Here is a 22,900-nt window from a genome sequence, read left to right on the forward strand (position 1 = left end):
ATATCTCTGTTAGCTGCTGGGGTTAATAGGGGCACTCAACACACACAAGCATGCTCTGAGCAGGGTCAGGGGGCGGCCAACACATTGTGACCTAAAATTTGACAGCTTTTACTCATTTCATGTTAGGTGATCCCGTTTCTCTTTGGGCAACTGCCTTGCCCAGTGCCTGTGCCTGGGCTGCACAGTGCTGCAGGAGCCTGGCTGGTCCCCTCTGAGCACTGGGGACAGCAGTGTCCCCTTGCACAGATGCACTCTTTGGCCTTATACTCCATATCCCAAATTGCCACCCAGTATCACAAGGGGGAATGAAAAGCAAGAGCAGCTGTTGAGTGACCAGCCCCCATCTCTCTGCCATCTCAAGATGCTTGAAGATGCTCATTTCCAGATAATTTCTATTTTATCCCACCAGGTCCTGGTGCTGTGTTGCAGCACAACAACCTTTTCCAGCTCACCACAGGGCCCTGATGGCATCCAGGCTGCTGGAACACCAGGGACCTGACCCCACGTGTTACCATCCTCTCATCCAGAGATTTATTTTTGGTAACAGCAGTGTGAACAGAGGTAAGATCTCTTCCTGTGCTCTGACCAGCATCCCTGAGAATTCTCACTGATGCTTCAGTTTTCTCCCCTTCCCCTGAGACAAGGCTTTGAGGGCAATTCTCTTATCTCTTGTTTTGTTTTGGTATATTATGTGGCAGAGTGTCTCGAGGTGTCTCTCCTCTTTCCTCCTTTCCAGTTGTCTGTCTTCCTCCATCACTTTGTCACCCTCAGCTGCTTGTTAGTCTCTCTGTTTTCCTCCTTGTCCCTAGTTGGTCCATTTGTCATTTTTCCTCAGTAGTCCATGCTCTTTCCTCTCCCACTTCTTCTCTGCCTCGTGTTTCTCCCTTGTTTCTCTCTTTCATTTTTTCCCCCCTAGTGTCGGAACTTCTTTCTTTGATTCCCTCCCTCCACCTCCCACCCTTTATAGTGCTGTTATCTGTGATTTTGGCAAAGAGCACATTTATTGGGGAGGAATATCCCCATGGCAACACAGCAGATGGTGACTTTTGATTAACTTGGCTTTTTTTTTTTTCCCCCGACTGCCAAATCACAATCCGTCTTTGAAATTAAATCAGGCTGTGATAGCATCAGTTGTTCTGGAGAGGGGACGAGAGAGAAACAAGACTAAAGTATTACAGCAGGAGCCAGGATGTAATGCAAATTCATGTTTTTTAACCCCAGCAATAAAAACCCCTGTTCGTTGTGGGAACGGAAGGGACCGCAAGAGAGGGAATAATAAAATAAAAAAATTAGATTAAGAAAATGTTATCACCCTACATGGTCTCCTCACTTCGACCACGCTGGAACGTGTGTCTCTGTAACACCAATGTCACTCCTTGCCAAGTCACTTGATGCTGCTGGGCCTCATTCTGCAGCTGCTTAAACACCATTGAGGGTTTTCCTCATGCCTTGGGTAGTGGGAAGAGGCCAGGTTCTTAACTGAGCAGTTCAAGCAACTATTTATTTACAGGAGTGCACTGTCCAAAGTGGGAAGGAAAGAATTTGCAAGCAGCAGGAGGAAGGCAGCTCCTGGAAGGCATTGGAGGGTGGTGAGAGGAATTCAGGGTAAAGTGAGAAGCAGAGGAGCTGGAAAGGTTGGATGGCATCACTGAGCCAAGATGCTGAGTGATCAAGGGCATGGGAAAGTGAGGAGCTGTCTACAGTGGCACCAGGGAGGTCTGAGCCTGGGGAAGGAAGGGCACAGAGTTCTGCCAGCCAGGAAGAGAGAGTTACAGGGCATAGCCCCATGGAAGATGGGAAAGCAGATACTGAAGTCAAACAGTAAAGAACTTTCTTGAATGCTTGAGAAGTGGGTGGTATTCAGGTCCCATGAGCTCCTTTGCCTGGTGCTTTTTGGAGGGTGACCAAAGGTGAATGCAACTGAGTGCTAATTGTAGCCAAAAATAAAGGAGGGCTTGAAAATGAAAGCTGGAAGAGATGACTAATGACCCAATTCATGGGTCAGTTCAATTTCATGGGAACTTAAGTGTTGTCTCAGGCTGGAAGGCTGCTGGACACTATCTCCAATTACTAATCTCCCCATACAGGAGGTTACAAAGTGCTTGTCTGGTCTCAGCACTGACTCCTGTGGATGCAATGAGTTTAGTAGTTACAGCTAAAGGCAAATAGTCACAGTTTGTCTTGGTGAGGTTCAGATGAGATAATGGAGTTATCAGATGAGATAATGAGATAATGGAGTTTTATCATAGAATCTCAGAATACACTGAGTTGGAAGGGACTATTCAGGCTCATCAAGTCCAACTCCTGGCTCTGCACAGGACACCCCAACCATCAGACCATGTGCTTGAAAGCAAAGTCAGAAACAAAGTGCTCAAGGGTTAAAACCCCTTCCTCTCTGGCAGCATGGTGTTATCTGGTACTGTGGAGAGAAAGCACACATGAGCACTTGGCATGCATTATGCCAGCCTTGAGACACTCATATTCTGTCACTAGGCTCTCTTCTGCCTTCACAAGGAGGCTCTAGCTTTACACAATACAGTCTGATAAAAATGTTTCTCCTGGAGGAGCTGCTCTTAATGTAGGATTCAAACCTGTACCCTTGTGCAAAAATTTTAAAGATATGGGATTGTCCTGTCCTTACATTAAAAGAAATAACAGAGAAGCTCCCACAACACTTTCTGAGAAGCAGTTTATCTTTTCTTACTCACTAGGAGCTCTGGGCCACAACCATGTCTCTCCCACTGCTTATTTTTAGCCAAACTGGTGCTTGTTCCTGCTCTGCTGCAGGGGACTCTGTGGGTTCTTAAGTTCTTCCAGGATAAGCTTTGTCCAACAGATAAAATTTTGCTGCAGATGTTGTTTCTTCTGTTCAAGATCTCAGTTCAGGAGTGTTTAGTGTATGCCACGTGTTACATCTGATGTTCTTTCAGGAGAAGATAAGATTTGGGTGCAGGAGATGAATCAGGTAGGGATGCCACTGGAGCTTAATTGGCAAGAGATATTGCAGGACCCGAATCTTTCCTGCGAGGCACAGGCACAAGGGAGAGCTCCAGTCTGCAGGGGTTTGTGTGTTGGTGGGGAGCATCAGAGGAGGTTTTTGTGAGCCCAGTGGGATATGTGCTGCTTAAATCTCAGTTTGATAGACAGGGGTATCTAACCCATGGCTCATTCTGTTTAGATGGCAATCCTTGTTCAGACAAGCATTGATAGCTGCTGGGTGCTGTTTCTCCCCATTTTGGTCAGATTGTCGTTTGGTTTCGTGTCCTAGGCACCTTGCCAGTGCCTGTCTTTCCCCAGATCTCCCCTTGCCGTTGATGACTGTGATGATGCTGTTCCCTTGCGTGCAGCCCAGGGTGGCTGGCACCCAGCGTGCCGGGGTGCAGGAGCCACCAGCACGCTTGCTCTGCCCCGGCACCGTGCTGGTGGCTCTGCTGGCCCCCAGGCTGTGGAGCTGCTGGGGGGCACCAGCCAGCCTGCCCTGCTCAGCACACCCCCCGAGGGTGCCAGCTCGGGGTGCTCAGGGCTGTGGCCCATCCCTGAGCGCACAAAGCAAACTGCAGCTCCAGAGCTCCCCCGGACACCGCGGCGTTAGAGATGGATGCCGTGACACCAGCGCTCAGAATAGCATCAGGACAATTTGATTTCCTGCAGATCGCAGGATGGGGTCGTAAAAACGGAGACTGCGCTGGAGAAATGGGATAGGGTGGAAATGTTTGTAGTGACATCACTGCCACTTCCATGCCAATGGCCTCCTACTGCTGCAAACATGTGATTGTGATTTTGCTGCACGCTCCGTCAGAGGAGTGCCAGACTGGCCGGGGAGGGAGGGAGAGGGAGAGAGGAGAAGGGGCGGAAATATTCTGTTCTTGTGTCTCAATTCAAATATCTGACAACAGCCTTGTCAGGGTGCTGAGTGATCAGGACTGGGACCATGGAGCTGAGACTGTTCCCTGATCAGCAGAGCTCAGGGCATTGCAGCAACCCAACTGGGGGCTGAATAAGGACTTTAATTTTATGGTGGCGGGTGTTAGACTGCATTGGTGTGCTTCAGAGATTTGGGTGGTCTTGTGCTCACCCTTCCTCACTGGTCCCATTTGCTTCTAATGTTATTTTTCTTGGCCAGAAAAACCTGCAGGCCTGAAATATGGCTACAACAGCAACTACAGAGCTATTGTAGCCATATTTTAGGACAGATCTCAGTGTTGGAGTTTCACCCATGAAGCAGAGAACAGCAGAGAGTAGCTGAGGATACAGAAGGAGAGAAAAGAGAGGGAAGAAAGAGAATTCATCACCAAAAATAAAATAAATTGTGTCTGAGGACACTGCAGGAGGAAATCTCATCTCAGTTGCTCCCCAAACAGCACTGAAAGCTGCAAAGCCCATCTTGGTAGCAAGGTTCCATCCTTGCCAAGCAACAGCCAGTGGAGATCAGCCCTGGATGTGTCCAGCCCATGCACCCTTGGGGGGCTGCAGAGGGGAGCAATATCTGCAGGGGCAGGGGGAGCAAAGGGATCCAGCTAATGCACCCTTCTATCAGATTAAGCTGTCAAAACCCAAACCACTTCCATCACTGTCCGAGGGGAGACTCTCATTCTCTGCTTAATGGGATGTCTGTCCTGTTGTTGTCACTCCAGGGAGAGGGGCTGCTGCCACCACAGTGTGCAGCCAGCTGTGAGTTTAAAATCCTATTAAACAGGGACTAACAGTTGCAAAAAAAAAAAAAAAAGCAGGTATCCCCTAGTGGGGATTTAAAGATGTTTAGACATAATTTGATTTTCCAAGCAGATGTCATTATTGTTAAACAGTTGCCCACTTGATATGTTCAAGTTGTTGGCTGTAATTGCTAAAATTAGCAGGTCTGCATAGAGCAAAGGTCAGTCGGTTAATATCGTGATTTAGTATTTTATGAAGTAATTCCAAATGCTTTTATGTATGTTTTTGTTTTTGCAGCCTAAGCCCACATTAAAGTAGTTGTGGGCCCTGCTAATAAAATAATGGCTTAGCCTCTCAGTGCAGGCTCTGGCCACACTCAGTGATGGAGCTCGAGCCGCCCTGGCTCCCTGCTCTGCCTGTGCCCCTGGCAGCAGGGGCCACACGCTTGGGTCTGCAGCTGCAGCCAGAAGGGAGGCTTCCAGCTGCCCAGGTGTGACATCTTCAAGCAGAGCTGGTGCTGGAAACGAGCCCATCAAGTCCAGCAGTGACTGGAAGGATGATGGGTTGGTTTCCATCAGCAGCTAAGCACCAGGGTGTGCAGCTGGTACCCCTGGTCCTCACAGGGGATTGACGGCATGTGCAAGTGCATGCAAGCACCTTCAGCCATGAACACACCTGAAAGAATCACCACCGACCAGGCAAGGTCCCAAAACACAGGTTTTTGGAGGGAAGAGGCATTTTTGGAAGAGGAACTGAGAACTGGAATTGAGCAAGACTCACAGATTTATGCTGTGGCTGGTTGGACATCTGGTGCTGCCTCTTCTGGTGCTGTGGCTGCTAAATGGCACGAGAAAAAGTTTGTAAAAACTCCTCGAAGGTGTTGGTGTTTTGTTGGCAGGCTCAGTGTTAGTCTGATCCAATGTCCTGGGATAGAAAAGGGTTTGCTTCCAAGGCAAGGTGTGTTGGGGTTCACTTACAGAACTTACAGAATGTGTTCTCTGTTACTTACTGTAACAGAGCCACAACCCATTCCAGGGGTGGTTTGGGCACACCTGGCAGATTTCTTGCTATTGCAGGAATGCAGGACTTTGCTAATGCAGATTGACCTGCTGTCTTCTCACCAGACTTTTATGATCTTGGTCTTATTTTTTTTTTTTTTTTTTTTTTAATTTCAGATATTTAGCTCACAGAAAGTACTGCAAGGTGCTCTGCTGCAGTGCACAGGAAGAAATGGAAGAGGATCTGCAGGTTCTCCTGGACTCAGCACTTTCTGGGTGAACTGGTCCCTTCCCAGTCTGTGTTCCTTTATTCCTCCCAACAGGTTTGGGTATGTGCAGCTGCCCCAGGAGATCCCTGCTACTGCAAGCAGCAATAGAAACACTGTGACTCAGGGATGGAAAAAGGAAGAACTTGCTCTTAGGTGCTGCTTTAGATACCAACATATGAGAGGGAACTTCTGACCCAAGGCAAGAAAGGTCTAAAATGTATATAGACTTGCATACCTTTGTCTCAGATCAAGAAATATTGATGTGCATAAATAAATATCCCATTAGAGACAGGACTGAAGCAAAGTTTTAGCCCTAGGAAGCTGAAAAGATTGAAGAGCTGGGAATTCAACTCTGGTCCAGATTTCCAAACATGTTATTTTGATCAAAGACCATTTCAGTTTCCAATCCAAAACACGCAGTTCGTTTTTGTTGTTGTTGTTGTTATTAATTGTTTGGTTTGGTTTGTTTTTTTTTTACCTTGGACTTCCTCTGAGGCAGCATAAGGTAAATTCAAGAAGCCATCTCTCATTAATATGGTGCCCACAGGAGAAGTATTGGTAGAAATATTGATTCGTGTTTGTTCTGACCAAAATTATCTTTCTGTATCAAGCCCCTTAAATGTTTGCAGTTCTCAGAGTCCCAATGCCTGCAGGACTGTTGATGGCTTCCAAACTGTGGAGAAGCAGCAGACACAGCAGGTTCATCCCTGCAATAACAAATACAGTTTTTGTCTGTTTTTCCAAGCTGGACATGGCATCAATTGCTAAGGATGGTGATTTAAGCTACATTTGTCTTTACAGGAGAGAACGGCTTTGAATAAGGGGTGGCAGTATTCTGGCTAATTTGACTTATTGGTTAATGCTCAGAGTCCTTTACTAGCAACACTACCTCACAGTCTCCTTCAAAGCACAGGAGTCTGTTATTCCCATTTTACAGCAGAGGAAACAGATGCAAAGACCTGCCCAAATGCAGGCAGCAATTGCTATCTGGATTAGAGTGAAAATGTCCCTGAAAACTATTTCTATTCTCCAGGGAGAAATCACTGGGCAGGGAAAGCTGGGAAACTCAAGAGAATGTAGCGTGGGACTGAAAACAAGAGGTGTGTAAGATTTTAAATGCTTAAGGTGACCTGGCCAAGCAAGAAACAAGGCTCAGCAGTTCATGTCAGCCCAGGGGAGGGTGGAAATGTGGGGAGCATGTTCTGTAGCTCAGTGGAGAACAAGAGCATCGTGCTGGCAGGCTGTGCAAGAAATGCATTGTGAACTGGCTCTTGCAGCTGTGAGCAAGACAATAAGGATGGTAAAGCACCATCTAAGTCTTTGCATCCAGCTTTGCACAAAGAGGGAGCTAAACTCAGCCCCCTGGAATCTGTTGGCTCATGGTTAGAATTTAGCTCTTTGTGTTTGAATGACTCCAGGCAGAGAGGGAGTATAGATTGTCTCAGTCAGAGAGCCAAATTCACCTTTTCCCTGCTCACTTTCAGCCCCTGAGTGATGCAGTACTTCCATCAGGGTCTGTAATTATAATTTGCAGGGCATTCTCAAGAAAGCCCCAATTTTTTTTTTTTTTTTTACATTTGAAGGAATGACATTTTCTTCCTTCCTTTGTTTTTTTTATGCCATTCTCTCTCCTCTAGGCTCTCCATGTCCTACTGACCCCTGCCAACCTTCTTGCCCATGTATAAAAACTTTCTTTTCAGTGGATATGCATCCTCTCATACACCAAAAGCAGGAAGAATATTCTTCACTTAGTGTCAGGGTTGTATATGAAAGTCACAAAAGGCTTTATTCACCCAGCTGGTAGACTTTAACAGTGGCATCTCAAGGAGTGGGAAGGGAGCCTATAGCTTTTTATAGGGTTCTCTTACATGTCCACAAACCAGCTTGTCTCCTATTGCTGTATTAAATCAACTTGGTCTCCTTGGCACACCAGCAAGGTTGCTTTCACATGCATCTCTGATATATATTTATTGAATAATCACTACCTATCACCTCATTCAGACTTTGTGGACTCACACTCTTTAGTTTAGCATAACCATATCTTTACCTGTGAAATATTATGTTCCCAACCATTGAGAAGTCTGCATCAGTTGTGTCATGAACTCAGCATTTATTGACACTGCTTGTAGTAGATTCCATCAGTTGAGCTATGAGAGCACATCCCACAGCTTGCATTGGTGACATTAGGAATTCAGGTAGTCTCTCCCGTTGATTATCACAGACTTCAGCTGGCCATCTTCTTCCACTTCTTTTGTCTCCTGCCCATCCTCAATGATTTTCCGAGTGGTGATGGTCTTGCCATTGATCACTTCAGTAGTGGTTATCACTGTTCTGACACCATAGGGCCCAGCTGTGTTTTCAGCAAAGAAGGAGGTGGGGTGCCCGCTGGGACAGGAGGAATTCCACTGTTCAAACGGCTCCCTGGGCCTTCCTCCTCTGCCATATGCGCTCTGCCAGTTTTCACCATTGATTCTTATGTCAAAAGGATTCAAAAAAATACATGTAAATGGAAACGTCCCTCCAAAGACCTCTTCTTGGTGGGGGAATCCATGATGGGAACAGAAGAAGTCACAACCCGCTGCGGCTCCTGCTCTGCAGCATCTGCTCTCCTCAACAGACTTGTCGTAGAGTGATCGCTTCTGAGGATTGGACAGAATCTCGTACGCTTCAACAATTTCTTTGAATTTCTTCTCAGCTTCCTCCTTGTTTTTGGGATTCTTATCAGGATGCCATTTTAGAGCCAGTTTGTGGTAGGATTTCTTAATATCATCCTGTGAGGCATCTTCTTGCAGTCCAAGGACCTTGTAGTAATCTACCATCTCAGAGGAAAGCCGGGGGTGTTTGGAGGGTCCTGGTTGTGTCTCTCCCACCAAGGTTGCTCAGCATGAAGAGACTCTTGGAGCCCCAATGGCACTGCACTCCTCGGGGGTGGGGAGCTGTTCAGTGCTCCCCATGAGCTGCTCTGTCCTGCTGCACTGCAAGGCCACCAAGAGCTGTTTGATCACAGACATTCCTTTCAAACCTGTTGCTCACAAACCGTGAGATTGTGACCTCAGAGAGGGTTCCGCCAATGCTGGCTCAGTTGTCCTGACCACATTCTGGGCTGGAGCTGGTTGTCACTGGCTTTCTGTCTCTGAATGTAGATGATGTACATGTAACTGTGCTGACACAGCTGTGATGTAGGACTGCCATGGTTTGGGTGGGATGCGACCTTTTTTAAAGGTCATGGGCAGAGACTCCTTCCACTAGAATTGGTTGCTTAATGCCTCAATCAAACTGGCCTTGAACGCTTCCAGACATGGGGCATCCACAGCTTCCCTGGGCAATGTCTTTCACTGTTTTACCACCTTTATGACTTTGTCAGATTACTTATTGCCTGAACCTACTGTACAGTGGGATTCTCAGATACCCAGTGTGGATTCGTGTGCAATTCAGGGAAGTGTGGTGTAGTCAGGATGTAATTCCCAATGGCAGCAGCTATAGGGAAGCTGCAGTTTGGCTACCCATAGTTCAGGAAGAGTGTTGATAAAGCAGAGAAAGCCCAGGGAAAGGTCATAAAATGTGACTAAGGGATTGGAAAATATGCTCTGGAGTGAGAGACTTGGGGAAAGAGGAAGTTCAATGCCAGCTACATCATAGTCGGCAAGAACCAGGGAGCAGAAATTCAGTGCCACAGGGATCTTCAGGCTCCCAGACAAAGCAGTTGGAAGGTATCATTAGCCAAATTTAAATTCAAAATACATTCCACATCCTTCTTTATAGAGGTAGCGGATCACTGGAACTTCCCCATGTGGCCATTTTTAAACCATGAGTGAGAATTCTTCCAAAAATCATGATTAGATGGACATTGTCGTCTTTTCTGAATTTATAGACAAGCCTAGTACTTTCAGAAAAGCCTCATTTTCATGTTGGTAGTAAATTAAATTCCCAGAACTACCAACCTTAGCCTCTTTTCTATGTGCCATTTTGGATACACATGCCCAAGGTGTGTATGCATGTTCAACAGGGATGGCCCAGGAACTCAACACAGGCAATCAAATCTAGGGTTACTCTGCATCTGTTTCTGTTCCTTGTATTTGCCATTCTGCTGGGAAATACAATATCCTCAGAGGGAAACATTGCATGAAGAAGGTCTCAAGGAAGTGCCAATAATGAGAATTCATCTGTCTGTAACACAGTGTCATAAACACCTTCTAATAGCAGCATATGTTGCAGATCACTGCCCTCTTTTCCATTATCCCACATTTGGGAAGAAGTCAAGAGCCAGCCAGACCAAAGAGCATGTGCACAGCGTATGAGCTGGCTGCTGTCCTAGCACACAGCCTCTGGGGGGGCTGTGAAAGCACAGGGCAGTCCTGTCAGCCTGGAGACAGCAATATGGCAGGAGGAGGAAGGCAATTGAGCTGACACATGTTGGGAGAGGTATTTGTGCTGCTGGTGCTCTCACTGGTCAGTGATGGGGCTTGTCAGATTTGGGCAGTAAAAGTTGCTGCAGGGCAGCACAGGTCTGGGGGCTGGAGCTGAAGAAGTGCAAAGGGGCAAATGAGCCCATGGTCCTGTGGGCTCACCTCACTGTAGAGATCTTGGCTTTTGCCTCCTTTGGCACAGAAGTATTCTTAATTACAGGGTAGTTGTGGATGATTTTTGTGCTGGATTTTTTTCTGTAGAAATGGCAAACATAACCTGGGTCCAAGAGCAAGCTGCTGCAGCCCATTTGAGCTCAGAGGGCACTTTGCATTCCCAAAACACCCTGAAGTGGTCTTCTACAATGAGGGAAGAGCTAAGACTTGACTGCTCGCTCAGACTGTAGTCTTATGCTGAATTCATGAAAGGAACTAGATTTTTTAAGGATTGTCCATTGGACTTGAGGATGACCCAAGCTTACCACCCACAAGTCCTCTAAAGGTGCCAACAGCTCCTAGCCACTGCCAGCATAGTCCTTTTGCAGATGCTTGACAGAAATTTCAAGAAGGATTGCTGTTCCTACTCTCAATTACCCAGAAGAGAAAATGGGACATCAGAAAAGTCCGTTGAAGAGGGTCCCAGGCCAGTTATCAACTTCAAGGAGTGGGGCTGTGCACAGAAGGGAGGTGACTGCCTTTTGCTGTGTCTTTGCAAAGCATCTCTTCCCTGCTGGCTTTTGATGCTGAGAGCCCATCTCAGACTGGCTGGCGCACTGGGTTATCTCTCTTGGATTTAGTGCATCCTACCCAGCTGAAAAGTAGGGAGTGTTTTTCTCCTGTCATCCCCGAACGGAGGATGCTCACTGCCTGTCTGTCTGCTGCCTGCAGCAGGCGTCAGTGATTAGCAGCCATTCAAGACAGGCCACTGCTGTGAGCCAAAAGGGTTTGCAAAGAAAAAAGGAAGGGTCAAGGAGAGGCAGGGAGAAAGGGAAATGAGACATGCCCACATCAAGTAACTAGACCCAAACTGGCCTGGCAGCCCCATCCCTAGAAACCAAGGCTTTGAAATGAGAAATGTTTTTCGTATCTTAAATCTCAAGTACAAACAATAAAAGCCGGCCCAGACTGTGTTCTTTGAAGAGAAAGTACGAGTGACCTGAACAGTGGTTATCAGCAGCGTCATTAAGATAAACCCTTAACATGATTTAAAGCATCCGAAACTGAAGGCAGCACTTTCAGATACTAACAAAATGGTCTGACATTGGGGATGAAAATCAATAGTAATCTGATGTCACTAAAAATACTCAAAAGTGTCCCATGGCTGATGGAGGTGAGATTAGTGTAAATATTTGTATTCTAATCAGTGGCACGCGAGGGCTGGAGGCAGCCTTTCTGTCTATTTAATTAATGGAGTGGCTTTTTAAAAGGATCCTAATCATATGTGATTGTATCTGCTTATCAACATTTTTGCTAATTAGATGATATGGAGGCAGTCACTCTGCTAATTCCCTCATCCAAACAGCATATCCTGCACAGATAAAGTACAGTCTCTTTTTAATAAGAAACAATCATGAGACAGACTAACCTTAATGGTGCTTATTATCCGAGGATCTTTGGGATTTTCTTTTCTACCCGCCCCCTCCTTCCTTTTCCTTCATTCCCTGCTTCAGTATGCCAGATGGATGAGGAGTAGCAGTCCCTGTCCCCCCTGGTTCCCCACTCCAGGCACTGCCATGTCCAGCCTTCTCTTCCCTCCCAGCCAGATATTGGGTCTGTAAGGGCAGGGATTGTCCCCAGGTCAGGATGAGGAGCAAAACAGAGGCACCACACAGCAAAATGTCCCAAACTTTTTGTCAACCCAGTTGACAGGTGATCCCAACCATGCAGCCCCAATCTCTGATCTTGCTCTTGGCACCCCAGTGAGCCTTGGTCCAGAAAGGATTGAGTGCCTCTCAGTTGTGAAAAAAGAATTCTAGTATTATTTTGATTAGATTAATATTCTTCAAAGAAAGGACTATCAAGAATTGGATCAGGGTGCCCATCAACTGGCAGTGGTTGAGTCACCATCTCTTGAGATATTTAAAAGCCATCTAGTAGTGGTGGGTTAGTGGTGGGATTGGCAGCACTGGGTTATCAGTTGGACTTGGGGATTTTAGAGGTCTTTTTCAACCTAATGAATAATTATTATTGCTGTTATCATAGGGGGTGTTTCTGTTTTTAAAGCATCTGAGGGCAGAGGAGATCTACACAAGTGATTTCTCATCAGCCCTGTTGATTCTGTGACAAGGCTGGGGTCCCTTTATCTGAACCAACACAAGTCAGAGACATTTGTTCCAAGTCCTTTGACTATCCAAACAAACATGAGTAGTGCTTTGCTCCACCACTCAAACTGTCATTAGATGCCTCCCCGTGGGTCAGCCCTGTTGGGGGGATGCTGTGCTCAGCCTTGGAGTGACATTCCTGGGGATGATGGTCAGGGATGGGCACACTGGGCCAACCTCCCACTGGGGTGGAACCGAGGAACCTGCCTGACTTCAGAACAAGATGGAAAAATAAACAGAAAACTTGCCCTGAAGAATGTCTCCTCACCTCTCAAAATACAAATGCAACACCTGGATAAGGAGAACCCATCCTGAGTGTGTGTAGCTCCCATCCCAAGAGCATCTGGGTGGAGCAGTGGAGAAGGGTAGGTGCCTGGTGCTCAGTTTTGGGAGGTCTGGAGTTTGCCTGCTGTTTTTGCAGCTGTGAATGTCGAGAAGAAAAGGCTTAGACACTCAGGTTCCCCACTCTGTACAGGAGAGAGGGCCAGCAAATCCTGTGCATTGATCCCCTGTGTCAGGCTTGGCACAGAGGCTGGATGTGGGATGGGAGATGGGGTGGCTCTGGGGAGGGCTGACTGGAAGAGACCCCCAGAGGCTGGGACACAGAGCTGGCTCTGTTTCCAGCTTTTCTGGGACTCAAGCTGGCACTTAAGACTAAACCAAGGTTCAGGCAAGAAGACAACCATCTCTTCTGAGTGGTAGTGGGGAAGGGAAGGAACCTCAAAAAACCATTCTTTTTCGAGATATGAAGACAAAGAGGCCCAGTCCTACTTAGCGGAGTCAAGAATGAGCCTGCCTTCTTTTTAATGTTAGATCATGCCCCATATGCAGAGCTGGACCTTGCTTCTGCCTTGGAAAGCCCAAATGGTATTGTAACTCATGTCCATGGACTCTGACCCCAGCAGAGCTCAGAGCACTTTGGTTTCACTGACTGGATCATCTCCACTGTCATTTGCAGTATCCTCTCCAGCCAGGGCTATGCTGAAGTTGTACTCAGCAGCACAGTTGGCCAGTCCTTCTACCCCTCCTCTTTGGCATGGTCTCTGGCCCTAAATCCTCTCCATGGAACACAGGAATCAATCCAGTATTGACCACTTTCCCAGAGGGGTTTCCTGCTGCTTGTCCCATGACTGAGGGCTACAACTTGAAAAGAGGAGGGGCTTCTGGGGCAAGGATTGCATTGCAAGCCGTTGAGTCCTGGGGCTTAATGAGGTACAGCTTATCAGCAAAGCATGCTTATCTGGAGCCCGCCAGTGTACCTGCTCCAGCCCCATCATGAGCAAACATGTTTTACCACCCAGTTGCAGGGAGCTGGGAGCACGGTCAGATGGCACAGTTCAGCTGATGTGTGGTAACTCGTGAAGCCACAGCAACTTTATCACTTCACAACATCCATACATAGCCACAGCCTTGAATCTTCGCAGGGAAAGAAAGGATGATGAGTTACTGTTCTGGGATTTTCTCCCTGTTTCCAGTCAGTGGGAAGTGGTATGTGGAGCATTCATTTAATAAACCAGAGGGGAAAAGCTGTAGATCAGATTCTCATTATTTCAGTGCTGGCTCACACCATCACTTGGGCTTGTGCCTGACAGTTCAGTGTGTTATTTGAGGCCACTCAAGCATTCTGCAGAAATGATGCCACCCTCCTCTGAAAGCGTGGGGTTCATCCAAGCAGGGAAGGCCTGACTCCATTAGTAGGTTTATCAGTGCTTATTTCATCTCAGTTTGAGGCCTGTTAATGAAGAAGGTGCTCACTTTGAAGACCAGTCCCTGGTGAGAGCCAGCTCTCCAGCAGGAAACCTCCTGAAGGCTGATGTGGACCTCTGAAGTAAAGCAACTCTGTACAGGTAAAAAATGTACCTGTGGTGATGGTTTGCAGGGCAAGAGGGGAGTCCTAAGTGGTACAAAACTTAGGTGAGGGTCCTGGTGATGTGCACACAGACATGTAGGAGGGATGGTAAGTTTTGGTGCCCCCATATTTTCTAATGTGTTATACCTACATCCAACAAGGCGGGCCTGGGCAACCCAGGTAGCAAGTGAGGGACTGACCAATTAATTACTTAATGGGAATAGGGAACTGGATAAGAACACTGAAGGTTTTGGAAAGTTTTGGTCCTGTCCATGGGCACTTTGTATATAGGGCTGAGGGGAACAGTGAAATTTCCACACTGCCTCTGCAAAGGTTTAGTCTGAGTTGATTGCTGAGATTAAAAGACTGGAGAATACAAATTGTAAATGTGATGACTTAAGAGCTCATAAATTCAGTATGCAGCCCCATTCCAGAGAGCTTGCATGCAGTGCAGCCACGCTGCCTTGGGCTCATGAGTTGCCCTTGCTCCTATTGCTCAAACCCTCACCCTGCAGGGAGCCCTTCTGCCCTGCCTGGCTCCCAAAATGCTGCATGTGTGTGTGCACAGATGCTTGGAAACAAACACACTCTGGCCAGGGTTGCTGTCCTGCCTGTGCACACTGGGAGTTTGCTGCTCATGCACAGACATGGACACCCTGCCACTGCTTCAGCCCAAAAACCAGCTCTGGTGGTGGAGCAGAATTTGCAGTCACTGCAGTGAGGGAACAAGTGGAGAGCCTTGAAGATGAGCTCCTGGGAGGAGAGACAGCCCCATCCTCACTGAGGAGCCATCTGCTTCCATTTACCTGCTATCCACGTGTCCTTGCTTGGTGCTTGCAGAGGAGCTCCATGGCTTGCTCATGTCCTTGTGTGTGGGCAGCAGGACAACTGGTACAGGCAACATGGTCCCACACATGGAATCTGTCAAAGCAGCATCACTTCTGAGCTGCAATGGAGAATGCCAGAGTGGGAATGATAGACCTTCTGATCAATGCACAAGTCCCTCTCTCAGTTTTCTACTTATCCCCCTTGTGTTCCCTACCCTGGAGCTGAGTTACCCCTGTGAGCAGAAGGCTTGAGGAAAACTTTTAGGAGCAGTGCTTAATGTGTTGAGCTGATTCTGAGGTGAGCTGTGATTAGGTTTGTACAACTGGGTTGCAGCTGTCACTGAGCTGGTCCAGGACAAACTTCCTTTGATAAATTGCCTAAGTGCTGTAAGTACCTTTGGCATTATGTGCTTTCCCTCCTTTTTCTAGGAAGATGGAGAGCTGGAAACCAGCCTGCTTCTAGGATTCAGCCAGCCCATGCCAAAGACATAGCTTTTGGTTGGGAGCCCAGATGTAGGGATGTAACAGCCAGAGCCAGCCTGCTGTCCTGCTGAGGCAGAGCTTATGACATAGTCTGGGCAAGGAGAGCTGGGGACAATCCTGGGAGAACACCAGAAGATACAATGGGCTGCCTTTCTTCCCAGTCAGGTGGACCTAGCCCTCAGCACACAGTAAGTGTGAAAGGGATGGGCTTGGTTCCTGTCCTTGCTCAAGTGCCCAGGGGTCAGTTCTTGGGGAAGGCTGTGCTTTGGCTGTTTTGAGGCAAGCCTCAGACTGCTTTTTGAGAAACAGTGCCCTGCAGCCTCCTGTGCACAGGCCCCAACTCCAGTGGCATGTGTGGGGCAGCACTGAGGCTTCTCTGTGTACCAGGGTTCACATTCAGGTGACAACAGCAGCACCTGCAATAATGCACACCAGCCTTTCAGCAAAGCTAAGTCCTCGAGTTCCTGACCTGTTTCTCTGAAGAAAGTGGCTTGGGCCTCCCCAATGGCACTGCTGGATGTTTCCCATCTCCCAGGGTCCAAGCCCAGAGCACACAGTTTTGGGAGTGTTTTGTCTCAGAGAGGGCTCTAGTCTGTGGGGACAGCCACAGTGCTGAGGGTGGTGTTCGGTACACCTGGTGTTTGCTCATTTCTCAGACCTTCTTTTGCCAAATGAGGATCAGAAGAGAGGGTAGGTTATTTTTTTAAATAGTTTTTAATAACTGTAAAATCCATATTCATGCTCTTTTGCTTTTGCAGTAGATGTAGCACTCTTGCCATGAGAACATGTGTAAATGTAGGGGCATTAGTGCCTGTGTGCATGGCTGGGCAGATGAGGCTGGGGGTGCAAACCCAGAGACAAGGTCCTGCCTGAGCAGACTCAGGAACACACTGTGTGTACTGTGTATAAATGATGCCTTTTCCTACCCTTTCTGGACTCTATTTGGCACTGCTGTGGTCTGGCAAAAGTGTCTTCCCTTGCTTCTCTCCACCCAGACCCTTGAAACTTTGGAAATTCACCTGAAATATATGCCATTCCTCAGCACCCTTACATGTGTGACCCACCAGAACTGTCCTTTCCCGGGACTCGGTTCTGAACGCAGGGCAGAGATAACGTTTAACAGGCAAAAGCAGATGAGAAGGAGATAAAGGAATAAGGGGAGGGGGGGAGGAGGAATGCAGAGGTATGTGGCTGCATGTTGTACTGTGTTTATGCATAAACAGGCTCGCTTATCGATATCCAGATGTAAGCAGGAGTGCAGGGTAATATCTCCTGAAACAATGGGCGCTGCTGGGCTGGAGGAGCGCTGCCGGAGCCTCCCCGTCAGACGCTGCCGTGTTATCAGGCTGCAGCAGGCGTTCGCATCTAATCGGGGATCTGAGCCCGGAGCCGCACCCGGGGGTTTCGGAGACTCTCCTCCAGTCTTCAGCCCACTCTGCTCTCTGAGGGGAGAGGGGACAAAAGGGGCCAAGCATCTCCGGAGGTGACACTGGTGTGTCTGGCTGCCCGGCTTCGCGCTCTGGCAGGGATGCAGGAGCTGGTGTTGCCACCACATTTTGGGCAGGGATGGCACTGGGGTGACACTTCGGGCTTGGCAGCCCTTGTAAGGAGGGGAGAGTCTGGCCAGAGCTGCAGCAAAGCAGTGGCTTTGTTCAGCCTGGGGCAGAGAACGTCACAAGGGACCAAACCGGCCTCTTCAACCCCATCCTCTGTGCTGCAACAGGACAGGAGCTGGCCCTGGGGCAGCGCTGGCAGCCAGGGCTCTTTCTCTCTTATTTTCTTCTGCGCTTTTAAGGAAGGCCGCCAGAGCGAAAAAAACTTACAAAACCTTCTTCCCCCAGCACTCCCTAGCCCCAAAACGCAGTGGCCACTAATCTCAACGTGGCTCATAACTGCAAAAAGCTCTGGAGCTAATTAATCTCACAGTACCGCTGCTGCCTGTCTTTTTGACCAAAATCAATTAAGAAAACGCACATTTCCCCTTCCCCTCGGCTGTGCAGTGAAGCAGGGGGAGAAGGGCAGCCAGGACCGGGCGCTGCTTTCCCAGGGCTGCGGGGGTCGGGGTGGGGAGCAGGGAAAGGGGATTAACAGGTGGGGGAGGGACGCTGCTGGCTCTCCGCGACAGGAGCCGGGATGCTCCCTGGGGATGGGTGGCGGTGGGAAAGCTTGATTGCCTCATGCAGCCACGCTGTGCCGCGTTCCTGCCTCCCTCCGTCCTGGCTCCCTGAAGACCCTCGTGAATTGTCATTCCTTGCCAGTGCAGAGGGGGAATTGGCCATCGGGCTCCCAGAGCATTTTTTGTCTGCATGGCTGATGAGCCACTCCAGAAGGGGCTGCAAGGGAGAGGCAGGTGGGAATTTCGGCACTGTTTGCTTGCCAAGCGACGGCAGAGGAGTGCGTTAAAAAGAATTCGGCAAAAAATTGAGGGAGAGAAATTTTGCATTTTGTGGGAGGCAGTGGTAGCAATCCGAGTGGGGTCTCATGCGATTTTTAAGGTTCCTGACCTTGGGGCTCCTTGCCCAGGCAGGTAAAGGCAAGGAGTGTGCCAGAGGGGCTGCAGCTCCTCTGCCCTGCACTGGGTGTGGGGTGGGAGGGTCTGAGCTGGGGCGGTGTATCAACATCACTGTTTCCCAAAAAATCCAGCGAGAATAGGATCCCCCTCCGCGTTCGTTCTGCTGGTTCCACTTTCAGATGGAACAGAGAGCCAGGTCTAGGGTAAATGGGTTGAGTGAAAACAGGGCTTCATGAGCATGCAGCTCCCCAAAAACTCTTTTCTCAGAGAATGCAAGGCAACTGTTCTTAAGAAAGAGTGGTGAGACACCTGGCCAAGCTGGGTAAAACCTCCAGAGCATTATTTCTGTAAATGCCTCCATTTGGTCCATATCACCTCCTCCCATCTCTATTGAAATGCCCTTCTATTAATAAATAACTCCATTCTCCATTACCCCATCTCCACAGCTCACGTTGAAGTAACTGGGAATTTGGGTTTGGTTTTTATAGACATTAGAAATAGATTTTATCTTTATTAAGGGCTCTGTCTCCACCACCCCAACCTTTGCTCCATTGCACAGAGCACAGCTGTGGCTGGAGCAGAGGAAGCAGATCCCTGGGCTGAGCTCAGCAAGGGGAGAGGAAGGAGAACCTCTCTCCAGCTTTGGCCAAGGCAGAAGGGGTCTAAAAGGGACAGGTTCTTCCCTGTGCATTGGTGACCTGTGAGTATGTCTCTATAGCATGGTGTAAAGTGCTTGAGAAAACAAGGGAGAAAATGTGAATGAAGAATATTTAAGAAATTTTGTGTCTGAAAGATTTAGTTCTCAAGGGTTTGTTTGTTTTGACTTTGTAGTATCTTGGAAAATACCCATCGGGAAGTCTCCTGAATGCACTCATAGTGCTGAGCCACCACATGAATTTGGAGAAAATTTTCTTTTTCTAGGCTATGGGTTGCAAACAGTCCCTGGAAAATATTTGAGTTCTAAGTGCATTGGTTGGCTGTGATGGGGCAGGGAAGTCACAGGACAGCATTTCAAGGCCAGCTTGGACGGCAGCATCGTTTCTGGCATGGAAATCAGTCCATGTAAATTAGAATTGTGGTTTCCATGAATACTATCATATATGGATTGGAAGCTGATTTTCCAAGAGCAGTCGTGCCAGGAAAAGTCGTGCTCTCACATAGCCCCAGGCAGCAAACACAAGTGACACAAACATGGTGAGGGTGAGTTCATTTACAACTGTGACTGTTCAAAAAGTATTTCTAAAATTTGCCTTCCCTGCTGTTCCTCCCCCGTCCGTCCCCCCTTCCTCCTCCCCTCCCAGCCATGCCAGAGTGAGCTGGAGGTTTGGTATCCAGCCTCAGCAGCGGTGGTGCGGGGCTGGCGGGCGCGGGGCTCGGCGCCACAGCCGCGCACCTGGGCGCAGGTAAGGCTCCAGCAGGGTGGGGACTGGAATCCTTCCCGGCCCCTCTCAGCAAACAGCTCCTGCCCTGGAGCCCTGCGTTCCTCTGCCCTTATCTCCCTGTGCAAGGCAGAGCTATAAATGTTATTGGCCATGAAGTTATTCAACCCCTTCTAAGTTACGCATATGCAAAACAGGCTCTCCTGCTGGAATGGGAGTCTCCATACCAAGAGTGGGTGTTTAAAGATTTTCCTTTTTAATAAAAATCTCCAAGAAAGAAGCATATAGCAACACTAATAGCACTGGGTCTGTATAAACCTAATTATATATGCTACCACAAGTAAATAACCACAGCATTTCTTACAAGGTAAACATACTGTAGCTCCAGGGACGGCTACACTGAGGTGCAGACCAATAGCTCAGCTCATCTGTGCAGTTGGCAGTGGAGACAATAAGGAGGACCTTGAGTTGGGGCATAGGTCCTGCCTCCATCACAGGCACAGCTCATGCCCTTGCCATCCCTGTCCCAGGGATGTGGCATTGGTCCTGCCCCTGCAGTGCTCTGCAGCCACACTGGCACACTGCAGCCTCCACCCTAGCTGGATGTGGTGATATTCCTACCAGAGCAGCATGCAGTGGTGGAGGCTGTCAGCAGACACCAGAACTTCAAAACTCAGATGATCTCACTGCCTTCTGGGAGTTCATAAAATTCATTCTGGTTCATACCTGCTGTTGTTTTAAAGTCATTCTTTTCTGAGGAATGATTCAGATCAAGAAAGAAAGCAGCTATTTTACTTTACTGATAATTAGGAGAATTCAATGATATATAAAGGGATGGGAGATCTGTTGCATCTCTCTGACTTCTGAAGCTGGAAGAAGCCATTCCCCCATTTATGGCATGTCTCCTATTTTGTTAGATTCATTCACAGGCTGTATCAGTTGTTCCTTGTTTTCCCCCCATTCTGTTGATGGCTCAGACCAAGATCAAAGCTTCAAGCCAGCTGAGCCTGGAAACCTCTGGATGATTCAAGTGGCAGCAGAGGGTGATGGTGCAGGGGTGAATCAATGAGGGACAAGTTTTTGGGGGAAGCAAATGTGAGACCCTGGACAGCTTCTGTCCCACATTTCAACTTCCATGGCCCAACATCAAACATGTCACTGCAGCTTGAGCCCTCACGGGCCTGATGGAGGAGCAAAAAGAGGGCTGGAGGCAGCAGATCCTAATCTTTATTAAATAAGAACAAAGCTTATGCCGGCTAATGAGAAAAACAAACTGATGAAAGATCCGGCAAGCTCCTCAGAAGGACACAAAGAAATTCTCTCTGAACAAGAACAGGCTAAAAATATTACTGAGTATTTATTTTGCTGGCAATGTCTTCACAGGCTCCAGATTTGTAGCTGCTGCTCTGGGGACTGGCATGGCCATCACAGCGACTTCAGAGGAGGGCACTCCAAGCTCTGCGTGACGCCTGGAGTCAGGGCAGAAACAGCCAGGACACACAACACAAACTGCCTCTTGCTGTGAGATGACAGCCAGACCCTCTACACCTCTGCTCCTCTACAGGCAACAGAATAAACCCTTGGTTTATGTCCATCACCTTGTTGGAGCCAGTGAGTAAGAGCCAGCGATGCCACTGGCACTTTTCTCCAGTTTCATTTCTCTTCTGTCACATACAGGGTGCCAGGGCTTGCAGTGATGCTGAGCATCCTCTTCATCACGACTTCAGACCATCAGGGGCAACTGGCTAGAAACTTGGGGCACTAGTTGTCTTACCCAGTTTGAGCCCACAAAATTCCCTTAAATGAAATCCATGGCCTGCTGGCCTTACCAGCCCCAGGTCTTCTCCCTGCAGGAGGAATTGTCATCAGCAAAGGTATGGGCATCATTTGCAACCAAATCCAAAACCATGTGAAGATGTCTGGATTGCACATGTAACATTATGAATTCCAAAGCCAGACAGACCATGCCTGGGGAAACCATCAGGGTGGGGAGAGTTTTAGGAGGTTGTGATCAGCCCAGCATGCGCGGTGAACCCCAGTGAGCAGAGCTGCACCTGCACAGGGGTTTGCAGAGATTCAGCCAGCCCAGCTGTCTTGTGTCTCCTGCTCGTGCCACTTCCCCTGGGCCCCCATTAACCCCTGCCCAGCCCTTATCTCCAGAAATGGTTGGTGGGAGGCAATGCCACTGCTGTGCTGGGTCAGACCACCCAACCAGGACGGGCAGCTGTGGGGGCCGTTCAGAAATCAACTCCCAGCTTCACAGCTGCACCCTCTTTCCATACAGGCTGAGCCCCAAACCTTAGTATTGAGTACCCACTGAGGCTAGCTGAAAACATCACTTCTGAAGGCAAAAGCAATGCAGCAGAAAGGCCTTTCCCCCTCTGCTTCTGCCTTCACTCACCACGAAACTTCAGCCTCTGCTCTTTTAATGTACTGTGGCTGAACTTGTTGCCAGCAGGTCAAAGGGAACATAATTTACTGGGGCTTTGATTCATTTGATACAGTTTGGGGTGAAAAGGGGGAGGGGGAGGATAGGGGACGAAGGCAATAAGTGGTGGCAGGGAAGGAAAGAGGTTGCCTGTTTGTGTGGGAGCTGGATTAATATGAAAATGACAGAACCATTTTCTAGCCGAGAGGGCTTTAGCAATACCAAGAGCATTTTGACCAGAGCAGGGGCTCCCTGTGCTCAGATTGGCTATGCTGGACAGGAGGCAGCCTGAGCATTTGTCTGCAGGGTGCTTTTTATCTCTTTCCCTGATTAGTAGATTGGCAAAGGAAGAGGAGTGTCTGTATTCTGTATTGCCTGGAGAGCCCTTTTACTGCTCAGGCAGGACTATGGGATGGTCAGAGTTCCCTTCTGGCAGCTAGCTCTCATCATGTTTGCATCTCCTTAACACCCTCCTCATCTTAGACCCTTTACCAGCTCCATCATGAATTTCTCTGCCCATTTTCCTGCTGTAAGGAAGCTGCAAGGCTTGGAAGAGGCAAATTAACTCATGTGGTACCACAAGGGGCTTTTTTCTAGAGACACATTAGAAGAACCAATTGTCCTACCAATATTCAGAGCATGAAAAGCTCGCAGGCACCAAGGATGGGCTGAAATCAGGAGAGCACAGCCCTTCCCTCACATTGCTTCTAGCTGTGCTTTTCCATGGCAACCTGGTCCAGCTCAACTCACTAGCCTTGTCCCCACTGGTGCTGTGCAA

The 22,900-nt window shown here is 48.4% G+C and overlaps 1 protein-coding gene across 1 annotated transcript; it reads right to left on the minus strand.

Annotated features, from left to right (window-relative positions):
* Positions 1-8,007: 8,007 nt before the first annotated feature.
* On the minus strand, positions 8,008-8,919 carry DNAJB8 (DnaJ heat shock protein family (Hsp40) member B8). Its single transcript, XM_056501938.1, has one exon. It carries the CDS (start codon positions 8,737-8,739, stop codon positions 8,104-8,106), a length of 636 nt encoding a protein of 211 aa, XP_056357913.1. The 5' UTR covers positions 8,740-8,919; the 3' UTR covers positions 8,008-8,103.
* Positions 8,920-22,900: the final 13,981 nt, after the last annotated feature.

The sequence above is a fragment of the Oenanthe melanoleuca genome, chromosome 12 (assembly GCF_029582105.1).
Source record: "Oenanthe melanoleuca isolate GR-GAL-2019-014 chromosome 12, OMel1.0, whole genome shotgun sequence".
In the NCBI taxonomy this organism is placed as follows: Eukaryota; Metazoa; Chordata; class Aves; order Passeriformes; family Muscicapidae; genus Oenanthe; species Oenanthe melanoleuca.

Bases quoted from the DNA above. Each gene is read 5' to 3' on its own strand.
- DNAJB8 (XM_056501938.1), bottom strand. From the start codon at position 8,739: ATGGTAGATTACTACAAGGTCCTTGGACTGCAAGAAGATGCCTCACAG.